Raw genomic sequence first — 25,330 nt, forward strand, 5'->3', positions numbered from 1 at the left:
ACCAGCAAGGATCTCGAAAGCATAAATCAAAGTACATCGTAAGATTAACCCGTAAAATGGGGGAATATAAGCATAAAACTTACTGGAGTTTAGCCACAAGTTGAAACTGTTATGTTAATCTCCATGACAATGTACATTTTCTGAATAACTTAACCAGCTTTAATAAAGTAACATTGCCTTATGCTTTCATAATGTGTTAATTTTCTGAATATCAAAGCAAATAGAACCCCCTGCAAGAAAACAAGAAACCTTTTTGTGTTAATTACAAAAGATATCACTAAGTTTTTTGATTGGAAGCTTAAGCATGTCAAAAGTTAAATCTGAAATGTTTTCAATCAGACTACATAAATAATTTCTTTTAAGCAATTGAAAGAGTAGGTGTAACAGTATGGTAAGTACAGCCCACAAAGCCTCATGCTTTCTCATAGGCCCTACAATGGGAACACTGTCATGACAGTTTAGTTGCCGCAGTAATAACTTTTCACTATATATGCATGTGCATGTGCATGCTCATGTCAAACTGTTTCACACACTGATCAAAACTGACCTTTGAAATTAATTGGTGATGTTTTGACTTGTAGAGATGTTTTCATGTTAAATAGCAAACATTCAAATTAAAGAAGTTGTTATGGGTGTCTGAAAATAAACAAGTTGCCTTTGTTAAACGTTAATAGAAGATTTCAGTAGACAAGCACATTAGAACGCTTTTAGTCCTCAAAATGCTCTCCTGTTTCCTTGGAGCAGTGTAACAAGCTGAGCTCAGAGAGTCTAATTCTGCTAACACTAGTGGTGTAGCTTAGTATTACCCGATGCCCTTCTGGACTTTGGCAGGTCTCATATATAGAAAGGGTAATTATGGGACTAGGACTAACTGTAACTTAGGGTGTCTAGCATAATTTAGGTTCTTTCTGTGATTATTTGATTTGTAGAGGAGTAACTATTCCAATGCATACTCTCCATTGATACATAGTGTAGAAAATAAGGCTTGTTTTGACCATTTGTTGGCTTGCTTGCATGGAGGTTGCTGTTTGAGTCTTAAAACTTTGATGTTTTTAACACAGTGTAGAGTTTGATGTTTATAGTTAAGCTACACAGTCTTATACTGGTGCTTTATCTAAATCATATTCATTTAGAAATCATGAATTTGCCTACTAGCTCCAATTTGGGGCTGCTTTTTCTACTTCTACTATGAAGATAGTTCATATTTCTGTTATGAGTGTTAGTCTTTTTTCCATATACAAATGGTTACCTGTATCATGAGTTGTTTTTTTTTGTTAAGAAAGTAACTAGTTAGTAAAACCACCATACATATCCCTATATGGAATATGCATATAAATAAAGCAAACAGTTGCATTATGTCTTGGAAATGGATGCAGGAAATCCTAAACTGATGATATTCCAGAGATGATGATAAAAATTTAGGAGTTCAAAGTGTAGCCTTTAGCTAAAATATTTCTGAAATTGAGTCATTTTCGCTCACTGTGATGAGCCATCTTAAGTTTCTATCTAACGCATTATCATTTTTTCTTAACGCTTTCATACATTCCCTCAGTGGTTAACTAGCATTGTTTAACACTTTAAATATTTATCAAGTTTGTTAATACATTGATTTCTAGATAATCCTACATCAAAATTTTTAGTCTCCAGTAGATCTTTAATTATGGCACAAGATGGAAAAAGTGTTTAAAATCATTATCTTTAGGCACAGAAATACCCAGGTCTGTTTCTGTTGTAATGTGCCTAACTGCTCAACTGAGAGATACTCTAAAGGTCTAGATTGTGAATCAGCAGACGTACGAAGTTGCTGCTGAGGGTTGGATTCTCTTACTGGTAGTTATGTAATCATGTTTAATAGCCTGCATTTTGCCTGTTCTTAGCAGACTCTATACTTGAAGCTATTAAAGAAAATAAGCAAAAAGTACTTAAGGTATTATGGCACATAAAAATATTTATGTTAATAGTAACTCTAAGTTAAGCAAATGTGTAGGTTTTTTTAATGAGGAGTTTGGATATCTTAACATAGTCTAATGCATCATAATCTAAGGCACATTGTATCTAATGTGCCTGAGATGTGAGGACAAGGTGATAATATATACAGACAGGTGCAGTGTTTACATAACAAATACACCACTACAGATATCTTATTAGCAAATATTAGTAAGTATAGGCTGTTAGTTACAGGATGCAAAGTGCAACCGAAGAAAAAAATTACACAGCATAAGATCTAGTCAATAAATAAGTAGGTTTTTTTTAACAAACAGCTCCCCAAAATCCAACAAGCTTGAGTAAAAGAACTAGTAACAGACTCCTAAATACAGAATCAGAATGCATGCTCCTTCCATGCAATTTTAACAGATTATAAGTGTAACATGTGTCTTTAATTTGGAAGCAAGTGCAAAATGATAGCTGGAAGTTCAAGGAATTACATGCAAGTTGCCTGTGGAAAATTATCTTGGCTGCAAAAAGAAAACAGGAGGCTCATAGAAAAAGGTTCTGATAGATAGGAAGGACTCCCATTTGCCTGACTGTATTTCTTCCATTTTTACCTCCTAAATGTTTGTTTTCCTAAAGTTTTGGAAGGTTTTCACTGATGAAGAAAGATGGTGAACATTCTCTCATTGCCACCTGTATTTATCCAACAGAGCAGGACTTGTTTTACCTTTTGCAATAAAGAGCTGTATTGACAGTTATTAACTACTTTTTTATTATTATTACGGAAATGTTAATTTATTTAGCAGTATATTCATTCAAGTAAGAGGCTGAAGCTCTGGAGACCTAAGTGCTTGTTTATTTCCAGGGCAAAAGATAGCTTAGAAAAAAGAATAGGTAAGGGAGAAGGAGAGGAATAATATTGTTAATCTGATGATGTGATTATTTTAAGCAGACAGTCTTATTAACAGACACCTTTCCTTCCTCTAGCTTGAAGACCTTTTAAGTAGTGATTCTAGCTGATGATTTACTTTTAGAAGGTCACATGCTTTTTATTGTATTGTTATTTTATTGTCACCATAGCCTTAATTATGTGATTTAATTGCTAGATTTGAAAGATGGGCAAACATTTTTCTTTTTCCTTCCTAAAAGTTAGGTTATTGTTACTTCTCTCTACTGTTTCCAATGGCTCTGTGCATCTGAGTCTTAAGTCTTCTTCAAAATTACTGCCTCACTAATAGCTGTGACTGAATTTTTAGAGTGAACTGTTGACACAAGCAGATTAATTAGCTCTAAAACTTTTTAACAGTCTGTAGAATTTCAGCCAGTGTGATCTTTCGAGTATCTGAGTAGGTACGAATTAGAGGAGGGATAAATACTGCAAGAGAAAATGGAGTGGGGGAAGGAAACAACATAATATGGTATCTTTTGAGCTGGGGAGAACAGAACCGGTGTGAGGGTAGGCATTGAAGAGAGGCTGGCAGCAAAGATGGGGGATAAGCGAGGTAAAATGTGGGAGAGAAAGTTGGGAAGAATGAAAGAAGACTACAGTCAGGAATTAGTATGGCTATGAATTAGTTATGTAACAAAGACTGAGCAGGGAAGATGATGCTAAAGGAGAAATAAGAACAAATTATTTAAATGAATAAGGAAAGCTGAAAGAAAAGAATTCTTACTTCCTGGTTAAAACTGTTAATCCAAGTTAAAGCTAAATTGCTTTCTGTTTGCTGGAAATAATTTCTCCCCCAAGATTTTTTTTTTCTTTTTTTTTTTTTTTTTGAAAACTTGTGCTTGTTGAGGAAGCATTCTGAAACTTTGATTTGTTATCCTGTGAGAATTTGGGAGTAACAACTGGTGCTATAAATCTGGATGAAAAGAGGGATCCAGGACAGTCTCATTCTTGAGGTTTCTAACTTTCTTCCTGGTGCAGTCTTGCCTGGATTTGTACTTTAGAAACTATGTACTGACTTCTCTTTCTGAAGGGAAAGCCAATGATGACATGTCTTCATGTCTGTCTTACTGTTCCAGGCTGTGTCCCTGTGTGTCATTTCTGAAGAGTGTTTAAAAGAAACAAATCTTAACAGTTCTTCCAGTTATTTTGATAGATTCTTGTTCCCATAGATTATGATGCTAATTTGTTTCAGAGCTGTTCTGAGACGAGAATAAAGGAATATGTCTCATCCTCTTTATTGATTTCATGACTTAGCGATGCTTGCGAAGAAGGTTTATTATGATATGCAGTGCCATCCACTACCCTTATAAGGGTAGTTGTAGCTGGAGAGAATACAATATATGCAAAATAACTGTAGTTGTAATTTATATAATTCTTAGAGTAGGTGCTGAAAGGATGCATTGAAGAATCAAGAGAAAATTAATGATAATTTTAAACTGAGTCTTGCAGTTTATTTCAGCATCATTTGACATCAACCATTTAACAAACCGAAATGAGGGAGAAGAGTTTTCTGTCAGAATTCTTTCAGAATGCAGTGTGTGAAGTAGAGGACTGGGGTAAAAGCAAGATAGGACTCCAGATTAATTCAGATCGCTCTAATTTGCTTACTTATAGTAGATGATGCTGACATGTTTCTTTTAACAGTGTTGCTTCGTGAAGTGTTTCAAATGAAATTAATAGCTTTGATATGCTACAGCAATGTTTATCTTTTTATTTAGGCATATGTATTACTTGCAGAAAAGTTTTAAATAATAGAGAAAAGCAAGCTGAAGCTACTAGATTTATGGTGGAGATGTAAATGGTATATCATTAATATTATGATAAGAAGATATGTTAGTGTATTAGCTTTGAGTTTCTATATAAATCCAAAGTATTTTCTGATTATCATTTGTATTTCACTTTGAATAAGTGAGAGGCAGTCCCTGGGAAAAGCAATACCACCCCTTTCCCTCCCCCCACCAAGTTATCCTTCCACAAAAAATGTATTCACATTTGTTTGCTAGATTAGCTTTCTAGAACTGAAATAGTTTAGTATTTATAGGAAAACATCAAACCAGAACTCCCATGTATTTAGAAGCTGGAATTAGACACTGTGATAATTTAGTTGTCTGTACATGAAAATTTACTTTAAAATTAACTGTGTTTGTTCCCATTGTGTCGTGATAGTACTCCCTAGACTGTTGGTTTCTGTGTTGACATTGTCCAGTGCTAGTATTCTTGGGTTTTTTATTGTAATTGCTTTTTATTACTCTAAATTTCATTGAAACTTCCTGCAAAAAAGGGTATAACCTAGATACATTCTAGCTTTCTTGCAAACATGACCTCTAAAGCAAGTGTCACAGTTATTTGAATGGTCGTAAGTGTTAACATTTCTTTCTCTTGTTTCAGGGCTTTTTTGTAATTGCTGCCATGGGAAGATACTTGACTATGCTTTTGCTGCTGATGCTGCTGGTGCAGCATTTTGGAAACTGTGAAGGAAATCAAAGGCCACATCATGTTCCACCAATGCAATTTACACAAGTACAGTACAATGCGACTGTGTATGAGAATTCTGCAGCCAAGACTTATGTTGGGCATCCAGTGAAAATGGGTATTTACATCACAAATCCACTGTGGGATCTAAGATACAAAATTATTTCTGGTGACAATGAGAACTTATTCAAAGCTGAAGAGTATGTTCTTGGAAACTTTTGCTTTTTGAGAATACGGACCAAGGGAGGAAACACGGCTATACTTAACAGAGAGGTAAAAGACCATTACATGCTGACTGTTAAAGCAGTAGAAAAAAATACAAATGCTGAAACGCGCACGAAGGTCAGGGTGCAAGTACTGGATACAAATGATTTACGGCCTTTGTTTTCCCCAACGTCTTACAGTGTTTCTTTGCCTGAAAATACAGCAATAAGGACGAGCATCGCAAAAGTCAGTGCAACTGATGCAGATATAGGGACAAATGGAGAGTTCTACTATAGCTTTAAAGAGAGAACGGATATGTTTGCTATACATCCAACTAGTGGAGTGGTAGTTTTGACTGGTAGACTTGACTACTCAGACACTAAGCATTATGAGATGGAAATTCTTGCAGTGGACCGTGGATTGAAGCTATATGGTAGCAGTGGTATCAGCAGTATGGCAAAGCTAACTGTCCACGTGGAGCAAGCAAATGAATATGCCCCTGTAATTACAGCTGTTACAATGGCTCCGTCAGAACTGGACAAGGATCCAACTTATGCAATTGTAACTGTAGAGGACAGTGATCAGGGTTTAAATGGAGAAATAGCATCATTAAGTATTGTTGCCGGTGATCCACTTCAACAATTCAAAACAGTGAGGTCTTTTCCAGGAGGTAAAGAATACAGAATCAAAGCCATTGGTCACATTGACTGGGAGAGCCACCCTTTTGGATACAACCTTACCCTTCAAGCTAAAGATAAAGGAAACCCTCCGCAGTTTTCATCTGTAAAAGTTATTCACGTAACATCACCACAATTTAAGTCTGGTCCTGTCAGATTTGAAAAAGAAGTGTATAGAGCTGAAATAAGTGAATTTGCCCCTCCAAGCACACCTGTGATAATGGTAAAAGCTCTGCCTAATTACCCACATTTGAAATATGTCTTTAAAAATACACCAGGCAAAGTAAGATTCAACTTGAACCCTCATACTGGTCTTATTACCACCTTAGAACCAATAAAAGCACAAATTTCATCCCATTTTGAACTTGAGGTTGTGACAAGTGACAGAAGAGCCTCTGCAAAAGTATTCATTAAGGTACTAGGCATGAACAGCAATCCTCCTGAATTTACTCAGACGTCCTATAAAGCCTCCTTTGATGAGAATGTGCCAATAGGTACTAGTGTCATGAGAGTAAGTGCAAAAGATCCTGATGAAGGGGAGAATGGCTATGTGACCTACAGCATTGCGAACCTAAGTCCTTTGCCATTTGTAATTAATCATTTCAGTGGGATTATTAGTACCTCAGAAGACTTGGATTATGAATTGATGCCAAGGGTTTACAATTTAAGGATCCGTGCCTCTGATTGGGGTATACCATATCGTCGAGAAGTTGAAGTTCCTGTAACTATTATTTTAAATAATTTGAATGACAATATACCGTTGTTTGAGAAAATCAATTGTGAGGGAACAATCCCTAGGGATCTTGGTGTCGGAGAACAAATAACTACTGTATCTGCTATTGATGCTGATGAGCTCCAGTTGGTGAGATACCAAATTGAATCTGGAAATGAACTGGATTTATTTAGCTTAAATCCAAATTCTGGAGTGCTTTCACTCAAGCAGTCGCTAATAGATGGCCTAGGTGCTAAAATGTCTTTTCATAGCTTGAAAATTACAGCCACAGATGGAGAGAACTTTGCAAAACCATTGTATATCAACATAACTGTAGCTGCTAGTCGCAAACCGGTCAGCTTGCAATGTGAAGAAACTGGTGTTGCCAAAATGCTGGCAGAGAAACTCTTACAAGCAAATAAATTGCACAGTCGTGAAGAAGTTGACGATGTTTTCTTTGACACTCACTCTGTGAATCTGCATGCACCTCAGTTTAGAAGTACTCTCCCCAGTAGCATTGATGTAAGAGAAGACCAGCCTGTGGGCTCCAGCATAATACTCATGAATGCCACCGATCTTGACACTGGCTTCAATGGAAAGCTAGTGTATGTTATCTCTGGAGGTAATGAAGATAGTAGTTTTATTATTGATATGGAGAAGGGAATGGTGAAAATTTTATCTCCCCTTGACCGAGAAATAAAAGATAAATATACTCTGAATATTACAGTCTATGATCTTGGAATACCACAGAAGTCTGCCTGGCACCTTTTAGATATAAGAATTTTGGATGCTAATGACAACCCACCAGAGTTCCTACAAGACAGCTATTCTGTTGAAGTGCGTGAAAACAAGGAGTTAAACAGTGAAATTATTCAAATTGAAGCCACTGATAAAGATTTGGGGTCTAACGGAGAAGTGAAATACACTCTTCTTACAGATACAGATAAGTTTACTATTAATGCTGTGACAGGAGTTGTGAAAGTTGTAGGGGCTTTGGATCGTGAGGAACAGCATGTCTATTTCCTGAAAATAGAGGCTAGGGACCAACCTACTGAAGAACCTCAATTATTTTCAACAGTTATTTTAAAAGTATCTATAGAAGATGTTAATGACAATCCCCCTAAGTTTATTCCCTCAAATTATCATGTGAAAATCCGAGAAGATCTTCCTGAGGGAACTATTATTACATGGCTAGAAGCCTATGATCCAGATTTAGGCCAGTCAAGTCAAGTACGATACAGTCTTCTGGACAACGGAGATGGCACCTTTGATGTTGATAAACTAAGTGGAGCAATACGTATTGTGCAAAGACTGGATTATGAAAAGAAACAGCTTTATAACCTGACCGTGCGGGCCAAGGACAAAGGAAAACCCATTTCATTGTCTTCTACATGTTATGTTGAGGTTGAGGTGGTTGATGTAAATGAAAATTTGCACCCGCCAAGGTTCTCTATTTTTGCAGATAAAGGTTTTATAAAAGAAGATGCTCCTATTGGTTCATCAGTAATGACAGTATCTGCTTATGATGAGGACACAGGACGAGATGGGGAGATTAGATATTCCATCAGAGATGGATCTGGTATAGGAGTTTTCCGAATAGATGAAGAAAAAGGTAAGGTGACTTATGTTCTAAATCGAATAACATACAAAAAAATAGGTAAGAGAAGCTGTGTTGTCCCTGCTGAGATACTTCAATTAGGACCAAAACGTCTCCAGTAATGTATATAATCTTACTTACCACTTTTGTGAAACTGTGTACATATGTGCACAAACTCACACACTTGAGAGGCATTTTTCTGCCATTGTCCTCATCTGTATCCAGCATACCCAAAATAGTTCTTGGATCTTAACATTACTACCGCAGAAGAGGAATTTTGTTACGTGACAGTTTGCCTCATATGGGCAATGTTGTTTTGTGGATATTGGGGGTGTGGAGTTACGGGAGTAAACCACTCTCCTAACAAGGATTGAATTCTGGAATTTTCATGTTTTTTAATCTTAAACTATATAATTGTTGCTTCATTTACTAGAAGTATGCATGTGCGTGATAACTGCCATACTTGCTGGGTTTGGTAGCTATATCTTAAAGCTCTAAGTGCCCACTTTTATGATAATAAGTAGTGCCTTCTTCATGGAAAGGTTCCTGTCAAACAAAGCATGGATACAGCCTTTATGTAACATGTGTAAATAAAGCAGCCTGGAATGTTCACTTGGTGCATAAATTGAGGGGCAACTGTGAGAATTATTCCAATATCATGTACTCAGGAGAAACAGCATTATTATATCTTATCATATCTTACCATATCTTCAGTAAGATTCTAATGACTTCTAATATTTTGGTTGCATGGCTGTATAGTTGCATATTCATTTTATTGTTTCTAGAAAACAAAATATGTAAAATACTGTTTTCATAAGAGCAGTATCTTCAGACCAGTGATTGAAGACTATTTTCTTTTGTGCCATAATATGCAAATAATTTAAGTTTCTGATAGAGTGCTGGTATCATGCTACTATCTGTCTAAGCTCCATAAAATAAATTTGGGGAGAGTCTTGTTCAGAATTCTGCTGTGGCTTCTATGCATTTAAATAATGAGCTCTTAACTGATTGCTGATTTACAGGAAATAACTTGTAATTGGAAGTAAAGAAATAGCAGTCATGTCTAATTTATCCAGTAGTCATTCTGTGGGTTTTATATGGGTAATAAGTGTGAGCATAGGTAATACGGACTTACAAAGTCACTTCACTATTCAAAGTTTGAGAGAATAAACTGTTAATTGCAATATTTTTTCTTCTAGAATAAACTGTTACTTGCAATATTTTTTCTTCTATAGAAAGTCAATTATTAGATTACATAGCTTATGTTTAAAGAGCCAGCTCTAGAGCTTCAAATGAAGCATTGCTTCTCTTAGCTTTACTTTTAACAAAGCACATAGTTAAGATTATGGAACACATTTTCTAAAAGTGGAGAATCAAGTTCTTTCAAAGATTTTGTGGTTTCTCTTCTAGTTTTTGGTATTGTGGAGGCTATCCACTTGTGTATCACTGTGCCTGGCTTTTAATGTAGTTATGTTCAAGTTGATTGTGCATTTCAGTGCAAAATAGAACATTGTCTTCCAAGTGTTCTGTTGTTCTGCAGAATTAATCTGATTTTCCCATTTTATTGTTCAAGTAGTAGATAATGAAAGAATGGAAATTACTTATTTTGATACCAGTATGTACATGTGTGCCTACTTATACAAAGCTGTGCACATACATGTGTTTTTGTGAGACTGCTACTGCGGGAGAATTGGTTGTCTACGTATGTTGTGTCTTCACTCTTGGCATGAGGCTAGTTTTCTTTATTGAAGAAAGTAGGTGAATTTCATTAAATCCCCTTTAATCTGCCAAGTTAAATAGTAAATTGGCAGAATTTGGAGCAAAAAGGGCTTCTATTAAATAATTTTGTCTGGGACAATGGTTCAGTAATTTCAATAAGTAAAGACATTGTCTACATTTATATTCACATTTGGTATCTAGTGTTTGCTGTTCTTCAGTAATGAAAATAGAAGGAATTAGGAGATGAAGAAGGGTTGCTTGTTTTTAATCTTAGTGGACAGATTCCATTTAAGGCACTAGGATAGAGAAGGTTATGCGTATTTGTGGGTTTGGGTATGCATATGTTTTTCCTCCAAATTTTGGCCTAAAAGGAGGACTGAAGAAAGAACATGGAGTATCTACAAACTTGACAATTTATCCTAAACATATTAGAAATTTAATTAATAAAACAAAACTGACTTTTTTATTAAAATGACATCAGAATAAATACAGGAGGCACTCTTTATACTTCAATATCTGAATACTTGTCATTTTTCTCAAAACAGACTGGCCTTAATACAGGGAGTGATGATTAACTGATACTTAGCAAAGAAAGCACACTAGAGAAGTTGCTAAAGGGCTCTTCTGTCTTAGACTCTTAAGCTAGGTAGCTCTACCTGTTGCCTTTGAGAGCATCATTCTACCCTTCCTGCTCAGACATGGATAAATTGGATTTAGGAAGCTGTTTGCAGTCAACACTTAGCTATTCAGCAGCAAAGGGGAACCTTTTGTCTCTTGCTTCTTGGGAATCAAGGATAACAATCATATTTGCAGAAGGACTAGATGATTAGTAATGACTGAAGTATCAAATAGTTCCACACATGGAATTTTTGCTAGCTTTCTGGAGGTGTTTTTTTTTTTCTTTTTAATCCTTCAAAATATAGGAAGCTTTACGAGTGTTTGATGTTTGTACTTTTAATTCTAGAATTTTAAAGAGAGAATTTAATTCATCTTTGCCACTAGTTTTTGAGTACTTCATTTTCAAACACTTATCTTTGTCTTAGGCCAGCTTTTTTCCATAGGCTTCGTTTGCTGCAGTCCTGCTCAAACTGTGAAAAGCAAAGTCATAATGCACTGTGAATTCTAAACTCAAGAGTTACTTTAGTTACTTTGTTGTCTAGTTGCTTCAGTCTGTGATGGCCTTAAAGAAGATCAAGAAAAAGGTAGTTAGGAGGTAATCAGCCGTATCTTGCCTTTCAGATACGTATTCTTTAGCTTAGGAAGGAGATAATAGTCAGGTAGGAGGAGAGGAAGAAGGTAGAAGTGTAGTAGTTTCCAAACTACCCTTTTTCATATCACTTACTTCCTGCTTATAACAACACAAGAGATGGGGAGCACATAGTTAACAGGTAGCTGATCTAAAAGGAAGTCGTCTTTCACATGTAGCATAATAAAGTAATGAAACTTGCTTCCTCAGGAAGTTATAGATGCCAAAAGCATGACCAAAGTAAATAAATAGTGGTAGATGAGATTATTTTGAGGCTAAGCACATCTTGGGCTACAATACAGATGCTATCTCCATTTTATAAACTAATGACTGGAAGACAGGTGGGTAAGGAGGGTGGTGATTATTCAATACTTGATCCATTTTTTGTATCCCTCTCCTAATTATCTGTTAATGCTTCTAGAGAGATGGCACCAAGCCAAATGACATGTTACAGAAGTCCTATGTGACCAAAGGGCGTCCATAATGTAGGAGGAGTGCTTCCTATTTTCACTGCCACTTTAGAGGTAAAGAAGAAGGAAAACTCTGTTTTCTTGTATGCATCATGTTAGGCTGGCTTATGGGTCTATTTTACTGATACATATTTACATTTTTACTCTGGGAAAATTAAAGTGGGATAGTGGGATAGACAGTTATCATTACGGTCAGTGGGAGGAGGGTAGCAAAACTTAATTCCATCTGCATAGACAACTTAAAGTGAGAGGTTGTACTGGGCAAGTTTAAAGCGTTGCTGGTGTTCATTCTTTACATCCTGGGAAGCCAGAACTCTGAGTAAATGTAAAAGTTGATAGATTAAATCATACTATTCAGTCTCCCTCTCCCTCCCTCTCTTTTCCTGTCTTTCTCTCTCTCTCTCTCTCTCTCTCTCTCTCTCTCCCACACACACACACACATGCACACGCATGCTTTTTGAGTGTCTAAAGAATGATACCTACTAATTTTTTCTTGCAAGACAGTTCTGAGGTAACAGCATAAATCTATCATTATGCATTTATATATATATATATATATAGAGAGAGAGAGAGATAAATAGATATAGATACATAGTGTGTGTGTGTTTTTGAACATATGTGTGTATATACATAAAGTGGACTTCTTGATGTTCTGGGGCTTCTAGGAGTTCACTTAAGGATTTCACTTAAAATTATAGATCTAGAAATATGAAACCTATAGAAATTTTATTTCCATATATCTGTATGAGCAGCTGGGACTAGAATATTCACTTTGATGCTTTTCAAAGCATTCTCTGTTTCTCAAAGCTTCTTCTAGAGCATAGTCATATCATTGTAGAGCAGCTGAAGTAGTTTCAATCTAGGGGCAAGTAAGGAGGAGCAGTTCCTCCTCAGCAAGTTTTACTTGGAGGTTATTGCTGTCTTAGTTTAACTGGTAAAGCATAGTTACTGTATGTGCAGATTTGTTGTTGAAACTTGAAGTTTTATTATTAGTTTTGAGTTCACCACAGCATTATTTTAAAAATTTTCGCTTTATCAGTGATTTCAGCAAAAGTATAGATTTTTATGAAATCCAAGAACAAAATAATAAAGTATGAACTTCAAAGCACCTCTGTGTTGATATTACAGCAGTTCATTGGCTTGTGTTATTAACCATTCCATGCAAGACACTGCGGGCAGTTAAGAATGCTTTTACATATTGCATGTTCATATGGTGTTACTTCGTTTGTGTCCAGTTATCCAATGCATGCTTGATTAATTTGTTCTAATATGAATTAACATTTTTATGCTAGGAAGTATAAAGTGCAATTTAAGCTTACTTGCATCAGTATTTCCTGTGTTTTTTATTATTTTTTTGGTTTTGTGGTGTTTGTACTTACAAATGTTAGTTAATTTTTGATCCTTCTGTCATAAGAGGAAGTATAGGTACTAGGTGCCTAATAGTTCTGTTTTGAGGCCTGGTTCTTGCATGTTTTTCTTGGTAATAGTGCTATGTAACAGTTTTATAGCATTGGCTGCTGTTTCTGATCACCCCCTTGCTTCTTGCAGCTGCTTAGGATCAATCAAGATGTGACTCCTCACACTCACGCTTTTGTGCATAATTGAAGTTAAGACTACCTCAAAGACCTGCATAACCTTAGGGCCCCTAGGCAGCTGCTCTGCTTCTCTTCAGTAGTTGCACTTAGACATGTTGACTGCTTCTTTCCATCCCCCCACAGTCCTTGTAGGGAAGAGCCTAGTTACGGAAAGAGATTAATAATGACCTCTCAAGCAAAAGCCAGTAAAAAAAAAAAATCAATGTAAGTTGTACTTTTAATACCTCTGTTACATGAAGCTTTTGCTGGCCTAACTCTGGGTAAGGAATAATAGCCAGGTCCTTCGAATGTTCCTAGCAGCCCTAATGGAAGGGAGTTACCATCTATGGCTGTCCCAGAGAAATAGGAGAAAAGACAATAATGAACATCAACTGGAGAACAAGGATTTGAAGATGATGATTCAAAGTGTAAAAGTACATTTTGACTGTTAACATACAGAGACAAAATTATGTAACAGGTGGAGACTCTAGCTATAGTATAACTGAGGATAAAGTGTTAAAATGGGAAGAGATTTATGTGTAGTGAATCTATACAACAAAGCAACTAGCTGTTTATCCTTTACATATATGTGTTCAGGAGAACTTGTAAGTTCAGAAAGCATTTCATGTATGATTTACTTGGGAATGGAATCTGCAGTTTGAGATGATCAGCTGACTATATAAATTGTCTACTGAAGCAACTGTGAAGTATTTTCCCAAGGAATTTGATAAGGAGTTCAGCAGATTGGGATGCATTAATAATAAAATGCATTGCATTGATACACCTTCCAGTGTGTTGCAAAGAACACATGCACCATCTAAATCCCATTAGCCCTGAGCAATAAAAATGAGATAAATCATGTCAATTCCATGCTGCTACTGCTATTTAGAAAAGCTCTAAGGAATGATCGAGGTAATTGCTTGAAGGGAACCTAAAGCAGAAACTGTATGGGGCTAGAGCAACACTGAAACCTCTTCCTTCCTTGTCCCAATTCCCATCTCAGCAGGCAAAAAGGAAAATATCCTCCTGTTCAAGGAACAAATATAGGGATAGAGTGTTTGCAGTAAGTAATTATACTCTTCAAAAGGTGAATTAAAAATTGGAGGCATGTAAAAAAGATATGTAAAAATAGCATTTGGAAGAAATTGTGGTGCCTTTTCCAGTTGTATAGGTGAACAAGGCCATTTGGTATCACCCACTAGGCTATATGCAACACTTCATAATGTGGGAGTGGGAGCACCAGCACAAAGAATATATATATATTTTTTTTTCTTTTGTGGGGGGGTGCTCAAAACTTAGCTAGCTGTGGGAGACAGCCAACAGACTTTGGGACTACAGAAGCTCTGGGACATTTAGCTTAAGAAAGATCTCATTGCAGTGTTTATGGAAGCCAGGAGCCTATTCTGGAAGCTGATGCTTTTGGGTTCCAAAACCAAAGAAGTTTTAAGAGCCACGAATTCCCTGGCTTCTGTTGGTGTCTTTTCAGTTGTGAACTAGAGCCATAGGATTGGGAACCCTCATGTTTCCAGATCCAGGGTTTGCCATATAAACTCTAAACGTTAGTGATCTCCTGAGGAAAAGTAAGACTCACAGTTTACAAAAACACTTTTATCAGAAACTTATGAACTAGCTCAACTTCTAAGGCTACCAGCAGATTTCTTCTAAATTTCTGCTGCCGTGGATATTTCTCAGAGCATAACTTAGTTCCAGAACAGTGTTGAGGGTGATATGGCAGTTTTAAGTTTGTGCTTGATAATCTTGTTACTGGTAACAAGTACTGGTTACAATCCAGTAATTTAATTATTTGTCACTATAAGTCTGTTCTTTCAGTTACCTTAGTTTAAATTATTATGCATTAGTATTATAGAATAACGGTAATTTTGTTCTAATAATAACAGCCAAGTTTAAGGTTATTATTTTGTTGTCTGAAGAGGACATAAATATGACCGTGGTTGATTGGAACAAGGATCTGTCTACCCTGATATGCTGTCTCCAGTATTTTAAGGAAGAATAAGAGCAGGACAAACATATAAAACTTTCTTTTGATACTTTCTCAGTCTCTGATTGTATTCTGTATGAAGAGTTCTTGAGTTAGATGTGGTTTGTAAGTATTCAGAAACCACTGATGGAGTCATCTTTCTTCTATTTTTGTTTTTCTTTTTTCTTGGAACAGTGTAATTTTCAAGTATGACCTTGCTAACACGATAGGGAAAGATGATTTGTTCTTGAGTGAAGAATGTTAAAGGAACAAGTAAAAAGATATTAATGGGAGTGTGTGGAGGAAAATTCATTTTATTGCACTGTCTCTATGTGTATAAAATATCATTAATAAAGCTTAATGTCTATGAGACACTACTTTTAATATTTCCAAAACTGTTTCTATCAGGGAAGACAGTAATTCATTAGGGAGAATGAATAAGATTTGTAACTGCTTTACTCAAAGTACTGAATTATACTCCTAAAATGTTTAGAACATTGTTAACTCATAATAAGCATGTTAACATTTTTGCAGAGTTCTTGTAATTGCATTAATAAAAATGTAGGATATTATTTACACTTGTACAGAAAGGGCAGCTTTAAGTTCTGCATCTTCAGTGTTCTTTGGCTTTTGATTGAGTTGTTCTTATCATTCCATCACTCGCTGTTGCTGAGTCCTACTAATTAAGACAGACATTAGCAAAGATTAAATGTTATGATCATCAATGGAGCATATCACTTAAGTACCTATTGGATACCTATTAAACCCACACTGCTATCTGGCACAGAAGCAAATGGCCTGTGTCTATCCTATCAAACTCGCTTACCTTTTAAACAGGATGGCTGCATTCAGGTTGCCTGTTGGGAGTGGTATCTGCTGCAGTGCAGTGTACCCCAGTGCTGTCTTGGGGAGGGAGCTGGCCCAGGCCAAAAGCAGCTTGACAATGTGGAGAATGAAGTTCCAATGCCTGGAAATGCTTCCTGTCCCTATTCGTCATGCTGACGTAGCTGTAGCCACTTGGAAATGGAGAGGTATTTTTAATCAAAACTGAGACCAGTATGTTTTTTTTTTTTAAGTTCATTGTAATTAAGTTCCAAATTTGTAAGAATACTATCCTCAAATTATTTTAGTGGATGACTCATGTTGAAGTTGTACCTTTTATACAAATGAGATAACAGGCTAAAAAGTATATAACTTACAAACACTAGGATATGTGAGAATTTAATTTCACTCGGGTTAAAATCTACTGTTTTTTTTTTAACCAACAAAGCACAGAACTTCCTAATTTCCAGTTTTCTGCTATGCATTTTCCAAACATGTTTCTATCAAAGCCATACAGTGACTATGTTGTGTTTATTCTCAATCACTGAAAAGCTATCAGCTGGGTTATATGTCACTGAAAACTATTAATAGGACTTCTTTTTTCATTTCTTTCTCTTTTTTTTTTTTTTTTTTTTTTGAAAGCTGTTGGTCAGTTATTATTTTTAATCTCATGTTTAGGTGATGCTGACAATCAGGAAAAAATATTTTTGGTAAGTTTGGTGTAATGGGCAATGACGAGGTGCTGTAAGATTTAATCAGAATTCAGTTACAGAATTTGTGAATGTTCCTGCTTAGCTTCTGTCTACGAATAGTCTGACTGGCACAAGGGCTCTGACATTAAAGTTCCATAAGTGAATTGGGAGCAAAGAGGATAAAGAGCTTCTCCTATGAGGGATATTTCTTGTAATGTTCTGTCATTGCGAAGTGCAGTAGTGCTTTCCTCTCTTTTTGAAAGGATAGCTTAATTAAAAGGTGCTCTGTTTCTGCTTAATACTAAGTGATTGCTGCTTTTTGCACAATAGATTTTTACACTACCTAGTTTGGATACTGATGTCACTGGGGCTCAGAGCACAGACTGATCTCTTGAATATCTAATTAACTTCTCAGACAAGTTTTTCACCTCACAATGAATTCTGTACTACCGCATTACGTTGTTAGCAGTACCTGAGTTAATTGATTTGCCCATATAGCTGTAGGAGCTGAGCTTCCTTCAGTGACTGAGGTATAAATGTGCCAGAGTCAGAATTTCTAAGGTTATTGCTGATGTGATCTGTTAAATAACTTGTAGAACGATCAAGGTTCTGTAAACTCGTAACTTGAAATTCTTAGACCTAATGTTTATGTATTTGGAAGGTTAATCTTTTAAATGAGGGGCTACTTCAGCACTTCAATTAGCAGTTAAGAGAGACAAAAACTTACTCTGTAAATGGACGATGGAGATTTGAGTGAAATTCTAGTAAGCAGAGGGGAGTTTTTTCTTGATCAAAGGATTTATGCAGATTATTCTTGGAATCTGGAATTGATCAGTCAGTTGCCACACTGACATTTGGAGAAGAAAATTGGCAGAATTGCCTTAAAGATTCCAGGTTTTGTATTCAAGCATAAGTTATTAAACTCATTCTTTCTTTGGAAAATAATACAGGGGCAAGTATCTATTCGTTTAAATAGTGTATGATTAAAGCTCTTAAACTGATTCAGGTAACATTTTCCAAGTTTATGATAGGCATTTTATACATGTTCCAGGACAAAAGTGTACAGATTTTCTTTCTGAGAAATATTGGAATCATATCTGTTCATAAAATATTAGCTTATATATGATCTGTCTATTGCAAAATAAAATAAAAAAATATAGCTGTTCTTGTTCTGGAAAATGAAGGTCAGCGATAGATACAGAAATAGTTATTCTTTTAGCTTTTCATGTGAAGAGAGTTCACCAAAAACAATACAGTATTTTCAAAGAAAAGAAAAAAAAAGCAAATATAAATTTAGTAGTTGCCTGTTCTGAAAAGATGCTTTAATGCTGGTAATGTTCTTTTTCTAGTGACATCATTATTTTGTACTGCGACTTGAAATGTGTAAGCATTCTCTTCCTTTGATACTGAATTGAGAAAGAGAGCAGCATGAGAACAACTTGAATTGATGCAACTTGGAGATAAGGTCTACCCATTTCAGCTCTCCCACTGGCAATCTTGTGAATCTTTTGCAGAACTATCCTTATCAAACTCAAAAGTTTTGTAGTGACAGTAATTACTGATCTGGCATACCCAATCAGAAATGCTAATCTGTCTTTTAAGGGATTTAGCCCATGTTCTGATGACGTATTTTCCATACCGGTATTTTCAGTGGTAGTTAAGTATGCAATGAATGAAGCAGAGTTGAAATTCTATTTTAGCCTGCAAGATGAAAGAGAAATGTCTCTGTTTTGTGGGGGATGCTTAAACCAAGGAGACATCCTAGTTTCTTGGTCACACGTATTTTAAAACCCTGGTGTGTAGACTGTTTTAAGAATAGAGTATTATCTTATTTTCTGCTCTTGAGGTAATGATCCCCAGTGTGTTTGAGTGTGGTCAGTATGATGTTGAAAATAGGACCGAAGGTTATACAGAGGAAGATTTGTATGGTTTCATTTTCTGTTTTTGCAGTATTTTTCTTCAGTAGCATTGGACCAAATTTGAATTATTGTGGAAAAAAATAGTTATGTTAAAAAGAAGTATGTTTTCATTGCCTAAATTGAGTAATAATTTGCATGATAAAGACACTTGCTTAAAATTTCGTGCAACTAAAAGATATTTTCCACAAATTTGTTATGGTTTTAAAAATGAGGCATTTGGTACATAGATGTTCTTTTACTAGTCAATACAAACAGCTCTAACAGCAGCTTACTAGAGAATAAGTTTGTCATTTTAAAATTCCTTTTAGTCTTATGAGAAATTCCAAAACTTTCTTTGACAATGAATAGAACTGGATCAGGACAATGTGTGTCTGCTCGTAGAATTAAGAGAGTCAGAGCACCTCTGTGGACTAAAATGAGGTTAACTCCTAAATTCACTGCTATATAAAAAGCAATACAGAAAGCCTTTCTCCTAGGAGATAACTCACTTTGGAGGTGTGTTGTTTTAGCACTAGTACCTATGACAGCCTGATGTGTCTGCACTCAAATTTGGTTATACGCATAGAAGTGTTCCAGTTTGGAAGGGCTGACTTGAGACTGGCTGTGTCAGGGGCTGCCTAGGCTTGACTGTAGTTCTGCTTTGCTCTAATGTGCTTAGAGAGGATCTAACTGTTAGGTTCAGGGTAAGATTTGGACTTTAAAGTCCCACTGGGTTAGCTTCTGGAGTGATTCTGTTTTCGGCAGTCTGGTTGTATTTTAGGTTTGTATTTATTTGGGTCAAAATTGCTGGAGCTAAGATGGGCATTTGGAGCTAACATTGATTCAGTTTGGCAGGGAAGTTAAGGAGGCCTGGATTAGGCCTGGGTTTGAACCAGGGTCACCAAGATCCTCTCCTGCCTGGACACCTTGATTACCCTTTTGTTTTAAGCTAGAAGCAACTTTATATAGTTTGTGATGGTGATAATAGTGCTACTAGTCTGGAACTAGTTTGGAGTGCTACTAGTTTGTTGATGTGGCTTTTGAAACATACCTTTGGAAGAAGCTGAATTAGTTTCAGGCAAACTTGATCATCTTGTGTTTTGCTGTTGGCAGGGAGATCTTCCAAAGTAGCTTGAGAATTTTCTTAAGTATCCTGCTGAGTAAAACATCACCTTTACTGGCAAATAGAGATTCCATACAAAGGCTTGGGTTCCCCAGTGCTAAAAGTAAGGGATTGTTTTGCCCTGAAAGGTGTTGATTGGGTTTACAACTTGGCCTGATGAAAACAAGAGCTGCCTAGGGGCTGTCTCTCCATAGGAGATAAACTGAGGCTGAGCTACATGTGGTCTCAAAGATTACCTTATAAACAGCAATCAATTCAGGCAGCAGAGCACATATTAAGGGCTTATTAACTTGTTTAGGCCTTGCTTTGACTTGAAAAGCTCTTGTGAGGAATAATAAAAGAGAAGGATTGCCAAAAGCTATGGAAGGTGCATCTTGCTTATATTGCTGTTGGTACATCTGTTGAGTTGGGGATTTATTTCCTACTAAGCATCTGCTTAGCTTTTGAAGTACACATAAAGGTCAAAGAAGGGTAGTTTGAAAAATGATTATGTAATGTTTATTCTTTTCTTTGAAGATTTTAAACTTTAATCATACAGCATTTGGACATGTTTAACAAAGAACAAACCTACAGGAGTATTTGGCAAACTTCCACAGTTTATAACATGCAATAGTTGCAGCTTTAGAACTTGGAATTAAAATTACTTTTGGCCTTACTAAAACTATAGTTTTGCATGTCAGTTTTGTAATCTGTTTATAATTTTTATTGCATCTGTGACTTTATTGCACCAGTCATCTGACCATGACTAAAAATGAATTTTCAACTTGGCAGGGTCAACGTGGCTGAACAGAAAAGCACTAACGTTCTAGTCTGTAATCAGAGATGGATTTTGGGGAAATCAGAAATGGCCAAAGTACCTAGCAATAGGACTGTTACAGATAACTACCTTTCCGAATAAGGAAATTTTTCCAAACATCTTATGTTTTATCTTCTGATAGCTGCTGTTGTTGCATTTTTAAATTATATATCTGAACAAGGATAAATCAAAAAATCATCATTCTTCTAAAGAATTTTATAATTTTGGTAGGCATTAGGGTTTTAGATCAAATTGCTGAGCTAGTGGATATGGATTGTTTTTGCCTACCTGAAGACTATTTGAATTTTTCTGCTTAGAGTTCTGTGACTGTGCATTATGGTGGCACTGATCCCAGAATGGAAATGTTCTATATGACGTGAAAGATCACACGCAGAAAATCCAGTAGTTGCGTTGTTTTAAGGTCCAGTCTTACAAGCTACTACTTAGAATAAACCTAATTGACAGAGGTTGATGCCAAAATACTTGTTTTCTAAATCAAGCTTTTGTGTACCTATACAAAAGGCCATTTTTATTTTGCTGATCTAAAAAAAAAAAAAAAAAAAAAAAAGACTCTCTACGCTAAAAATGAAAATTTGTGGGTTTTGGTGAAATCATAGCATGCTTGTTCATATTTCATACTGGTTTTCAGGATTAGGAGATTATTTAAATTTTTTCAAAATACAAAAAGTGTTGGTAGCAGAATAGACTTCTGATTTTAGTGTTACTAGTTAATGTGAGTTACTGGTTAATATGAGCATTATAGAACTGTTGCAATCATGTGGTTAAAGGAATGAAGAATTTGGTAAGCTAATGTGCTAAGAATTGGTACAAACTTCTCCTTACATATTTCACCTGTGGTTCTAGCTGTATTTATGCCCAGAGGGAGTCCTTGGCAGTTCAGCTCAAAAGAGTTGCAATATCAAGAAGCTTATGATGGAATGTATGAGTGGAATTATGTATGTGATCTTTATGCTATAAGATCCGTTTCTCCAAAGCTGTGAGGATGACTTGAGTAGCTTCCTCAATGGAAATACGTCTGTATTCCACAGAATGTTTTGCCCCAGATTCTTTTCCTGTGGATTTACCGTGAGAGGGTATATCCTGTCTCTATGAAACTTGGAGATTGCTGTCTAATGATAAGGCTTAATCTGCAGTGAATCAGACATGTGGAAACTTCTGTCTGTGGAATTTTCTGTTTGATCTGAGAGGAATGCCCTTGCTGTGCCCTTCCTGTAATGAAAGCAAGGCAGTGTGAATCAAAGTGATTCTAGATAAGATTGGAATGTGTGCATTGATTATGGCTCTATTATATTTGGTGTTGCAATTCTGGTTATGTGTATTACTTTACTTACCCAGGAGATTAACAGCAGTCACAGTTCATCTTTTTGTAAAGACTTTTTTTTTTCTGTTTTAGTTAAAGTGCTGTTTTTTATTAATAAATTCCTGAATTACTCAGGTTTGAACCTGGAAAGCGTTAGAGTCACAAATACAGGTATTGTCAGCAAAATATTGAACATGCTTTGATAATAATAATAAAAAATTGTTACTGTAAATAGTTTTACACTATTCACTAAACTGTTTTCATTAAGTATTTTAAAGATCTTTTTTGTGCTCCATTGTGAAGAATGACTGACAGCGTTTCCCTCCTTGACTTTTATTACACAAAGTTAATGATTAACAAATGTCCAGCTGCTTGTGCAAGGAATGTTAATTACTTTAAAGGGGGGTGGAAGATGACTGTATGCCGTTGCATAAGGAAGTCTGGTATCGTAGTTCACTCTGCTGAAAGTAGTTTGGATATTACAGTACTGATTTCGGCAACTAACTCAGAAGTGGAAAAATAACCTCTGTCTCTTAAATACACTCATCACACATATGTATAACTATATCTGTGCTGCTAGCTATATTTTGAGTTTTCTGGATTTGTCTAGAACATTTTAAAGTGAAAATATGTAAAAAGAAGTGCTAAAAAATGCTAATCATTACTTTGCGTATGCTTATAGAGGAAACATGGCTCCTTGGAAAGTGATAACATTCTAAACTGTTCGTAGTCCTCGTGTTTCACACCAATCCCAATCTGTTTCTTAAAAGAGGACTAAGATCAAGAACTGTCCTTTCAAATATTAAAAATATCTTGGAAGCTGAACTTCTTAATTAGATTTTTGTTTGCTTTAAAATATTAAGGCTGAATGTTATAGTAGTGAAACTCTGCACTAACTCTAAACCTGTGCAGACGAAGGTAGTAAAAAGAAATATTAAAAGACCTAATGAGTTGAAATGTAACTCTGGCTTACCTCAGAAATGCGGTTGCTACAGATAAGAGATGGGGATGATAAACTTCAAAAATAGTGTTAGCAAAATATGAATTGTCCTTGGCTCAAGTGAGAAGTCAATTGTCATTTTTTCCTAAGGAAAGCCTTCAACTTTCAAGAGTTTAGGAGCAAAATCAGTATTGTGCCTAAGTGGTCTGCTAGTTACCTTCATCATCACTGATTATGTTAGTGTAGACAGAGTTGGTCTAGAATTATCACGACTTTGTCACAATTAAACAATATTATTCTTTGGTGGAGTATTCAGGTAGGTCATTCTCTTTCCTGAAGGTGGGAAAAAAAAAAAAAAAAAGATTCTGCAGGGATTCCTGCAGAAATGCTTAACAGCGAAAGTGTGTGGTCAATTCATGAAAATGCTTGCATTTTCCATTCCATTCTTAACCAATAAATACAGAGTAATTTTACAAACTATTTTAATATTTTTTAAACCTATTTACTTGCGTTCACTTCTGATGGCTTTAGTTATTTTTGTCTTCCAGCAAATTTTGATTAAAATCATGCAGGCTGTTATCCTGTATTCATATGAAAAGGATTGAACTCATCTAACAAACATCCAGGGCATTTACAAACATGCTTGATGTCTAATAAATCAATTTTAGTTTTCTAGATGCAAATCTCTTCTTTTAGATATTAACAACTGATTATTCAGTGTACTTGTAAGAATGTACCTGGATATGGAGGATGTTTCTTGCTTGCTTGTTGCAATCATCCTAACCACAAAAACCAAACATACCTTTTAATCTCCGAAGTTCTTCGCTTTCATGACTCCTGTCTTTCCCTGGAAGCTTATACTAGTTCAGAAACATTTCTATGTATGGCCTTTTGTTTATTTTGATTCACATGCAAAGGTAAACAGTGTAAAATTAGTATAACAAATATTAACCAATATAGAATTCCCTCTGGATAGATGAGCAGAACTAAAGTCTGAATAAATAAATGGATACTTCGAAGGTTAATAAAACTGAGTCTTGTCAGAACAGGGATGAAAATGTCTGCTGATGTTGCTGGATCCCAGATGCTTTAGTCTCACCATTTACATGATTTGCTTTGTTTTCACACTCCCATACTGACAGGTACTCCATCTCTTCTTTGCACACACAATTCTACTTGGAAACTGTGTTCCTGTTGACAGTAATTAAGTGCCATTTGTGTATATAGCTACCTGGTGCAGCACCAGGCAGTAATAGCCTGTCTTGAAGTATTCAACAATGTGCTGCTTGCCTTTTTTACATATTGCTATCTGTAGTTGCTCAGAGCTGGTCTGGGAACTGCCAGTGTTCGGCAGCGGTTTCCGCAACTAAAAATACTCTGGAAGATCTGAAAGCTTGAAGTAAAATTGCAGCAGTTCAAAACACAAATCAGTTTGACTAATATACACATGCCAAACTAATTTTGCACATGGCAACAAGTCATAAGCTAGTGTTACTGCGAAGCACAGCTGTAATATATATCTTACTAAATAGTAGGGCTGCTCTTTGCTGAACTTTACAGCCTTGCTTGAACTTGGGATCTTCAAAGTTACTTTCATGGAAGTAATACGAAGTAGGTTGCAACTGTTTAAATCGCAACTGATGAAGGAATCTGAGAGAAATGCAGTGTGGACAAGAAAAAGGTTGTTGGGATGCATGGAACAATTTTACTTCTCAGGACAGATGCTAAATTTTGAGATTTACAGAGGAAAAAGTGAATATACTTCTGCTGGAACAGTCCAGTTATTTTAATGGTTTGCAGAGGACTAAACTACTAGATCCTTTTGGATCAACAAATCGGTCTTTACACAATTAAATAGGTTGCTTTTGTGCATAATTGGCTTCCCATGTGTCTAATTATTTTCCTTGTAGCCTCTTCTTCTGCCTAAGGGAGACCTAGGGTAGTCTGTCAACTCCAGTTAGATTTAAAATTCCTAAGGCCATTTGCAAAGGAATTTCCCCTTTAGAGGCTCCTCATTTCTCAGTGAAATTAATAGAGTGGTAGTATAAGCACTCACATTGTCAACAATTCCTTAGACTTAGAAAGACGGACAGTCAAGTTAAAAAGATTTTATTGGGTGAAACAGAGTTTTTAAGAATTTACATATGAACAAGGTGTGTACATATATGTATATATAAAAATTCTTAATAACGTTAAGGAATATAGAAG

At 35.8% G+C, this 25,330-nt stretch overlaps 1 protein-coding gene across 4 annotated transcripts in view; it reads left to right on the plus strand.

Annotated features, from left to right (window-relative positions):
* Window positions 1-25,330, plus strand: part of FAT1 (FAT atypical cadherin 1) — a 116,802-nt gene that overhangs the window by 3,412 nt on the left and 88,060 nt on the right. For all 4 annotated transcript variants that reach the window (XM_062575671.1, XM_062575668.1, XM_062575669.1 and 1 more), the window contains exon 2: window positions 5,270-8,558. In XM_062575671.1, coding sequence (XP_062431655.1) covers window positions 5,270-8,558 — 3,289 coding nt within the window. The remainder of the gene's footprint in view (window positions 1-5,269; window positions 8,559-25,330) is intronic.

The sequence above is a fragment of the Rhea pennata genome, chromosome 4, assembly GCF_028389875.1.
Source record: "Rhea pennata isolate bPtePen1 chromosome 4, bPtePen1.pri, whole genome shotgun sequence".
In the NCBI taxonomy this organism is placed as follows: Eukaryota; Metazoa; Chordata; class Aves; order Rheiformes; family Rheidae; genus Rhea; species Rhea pennata.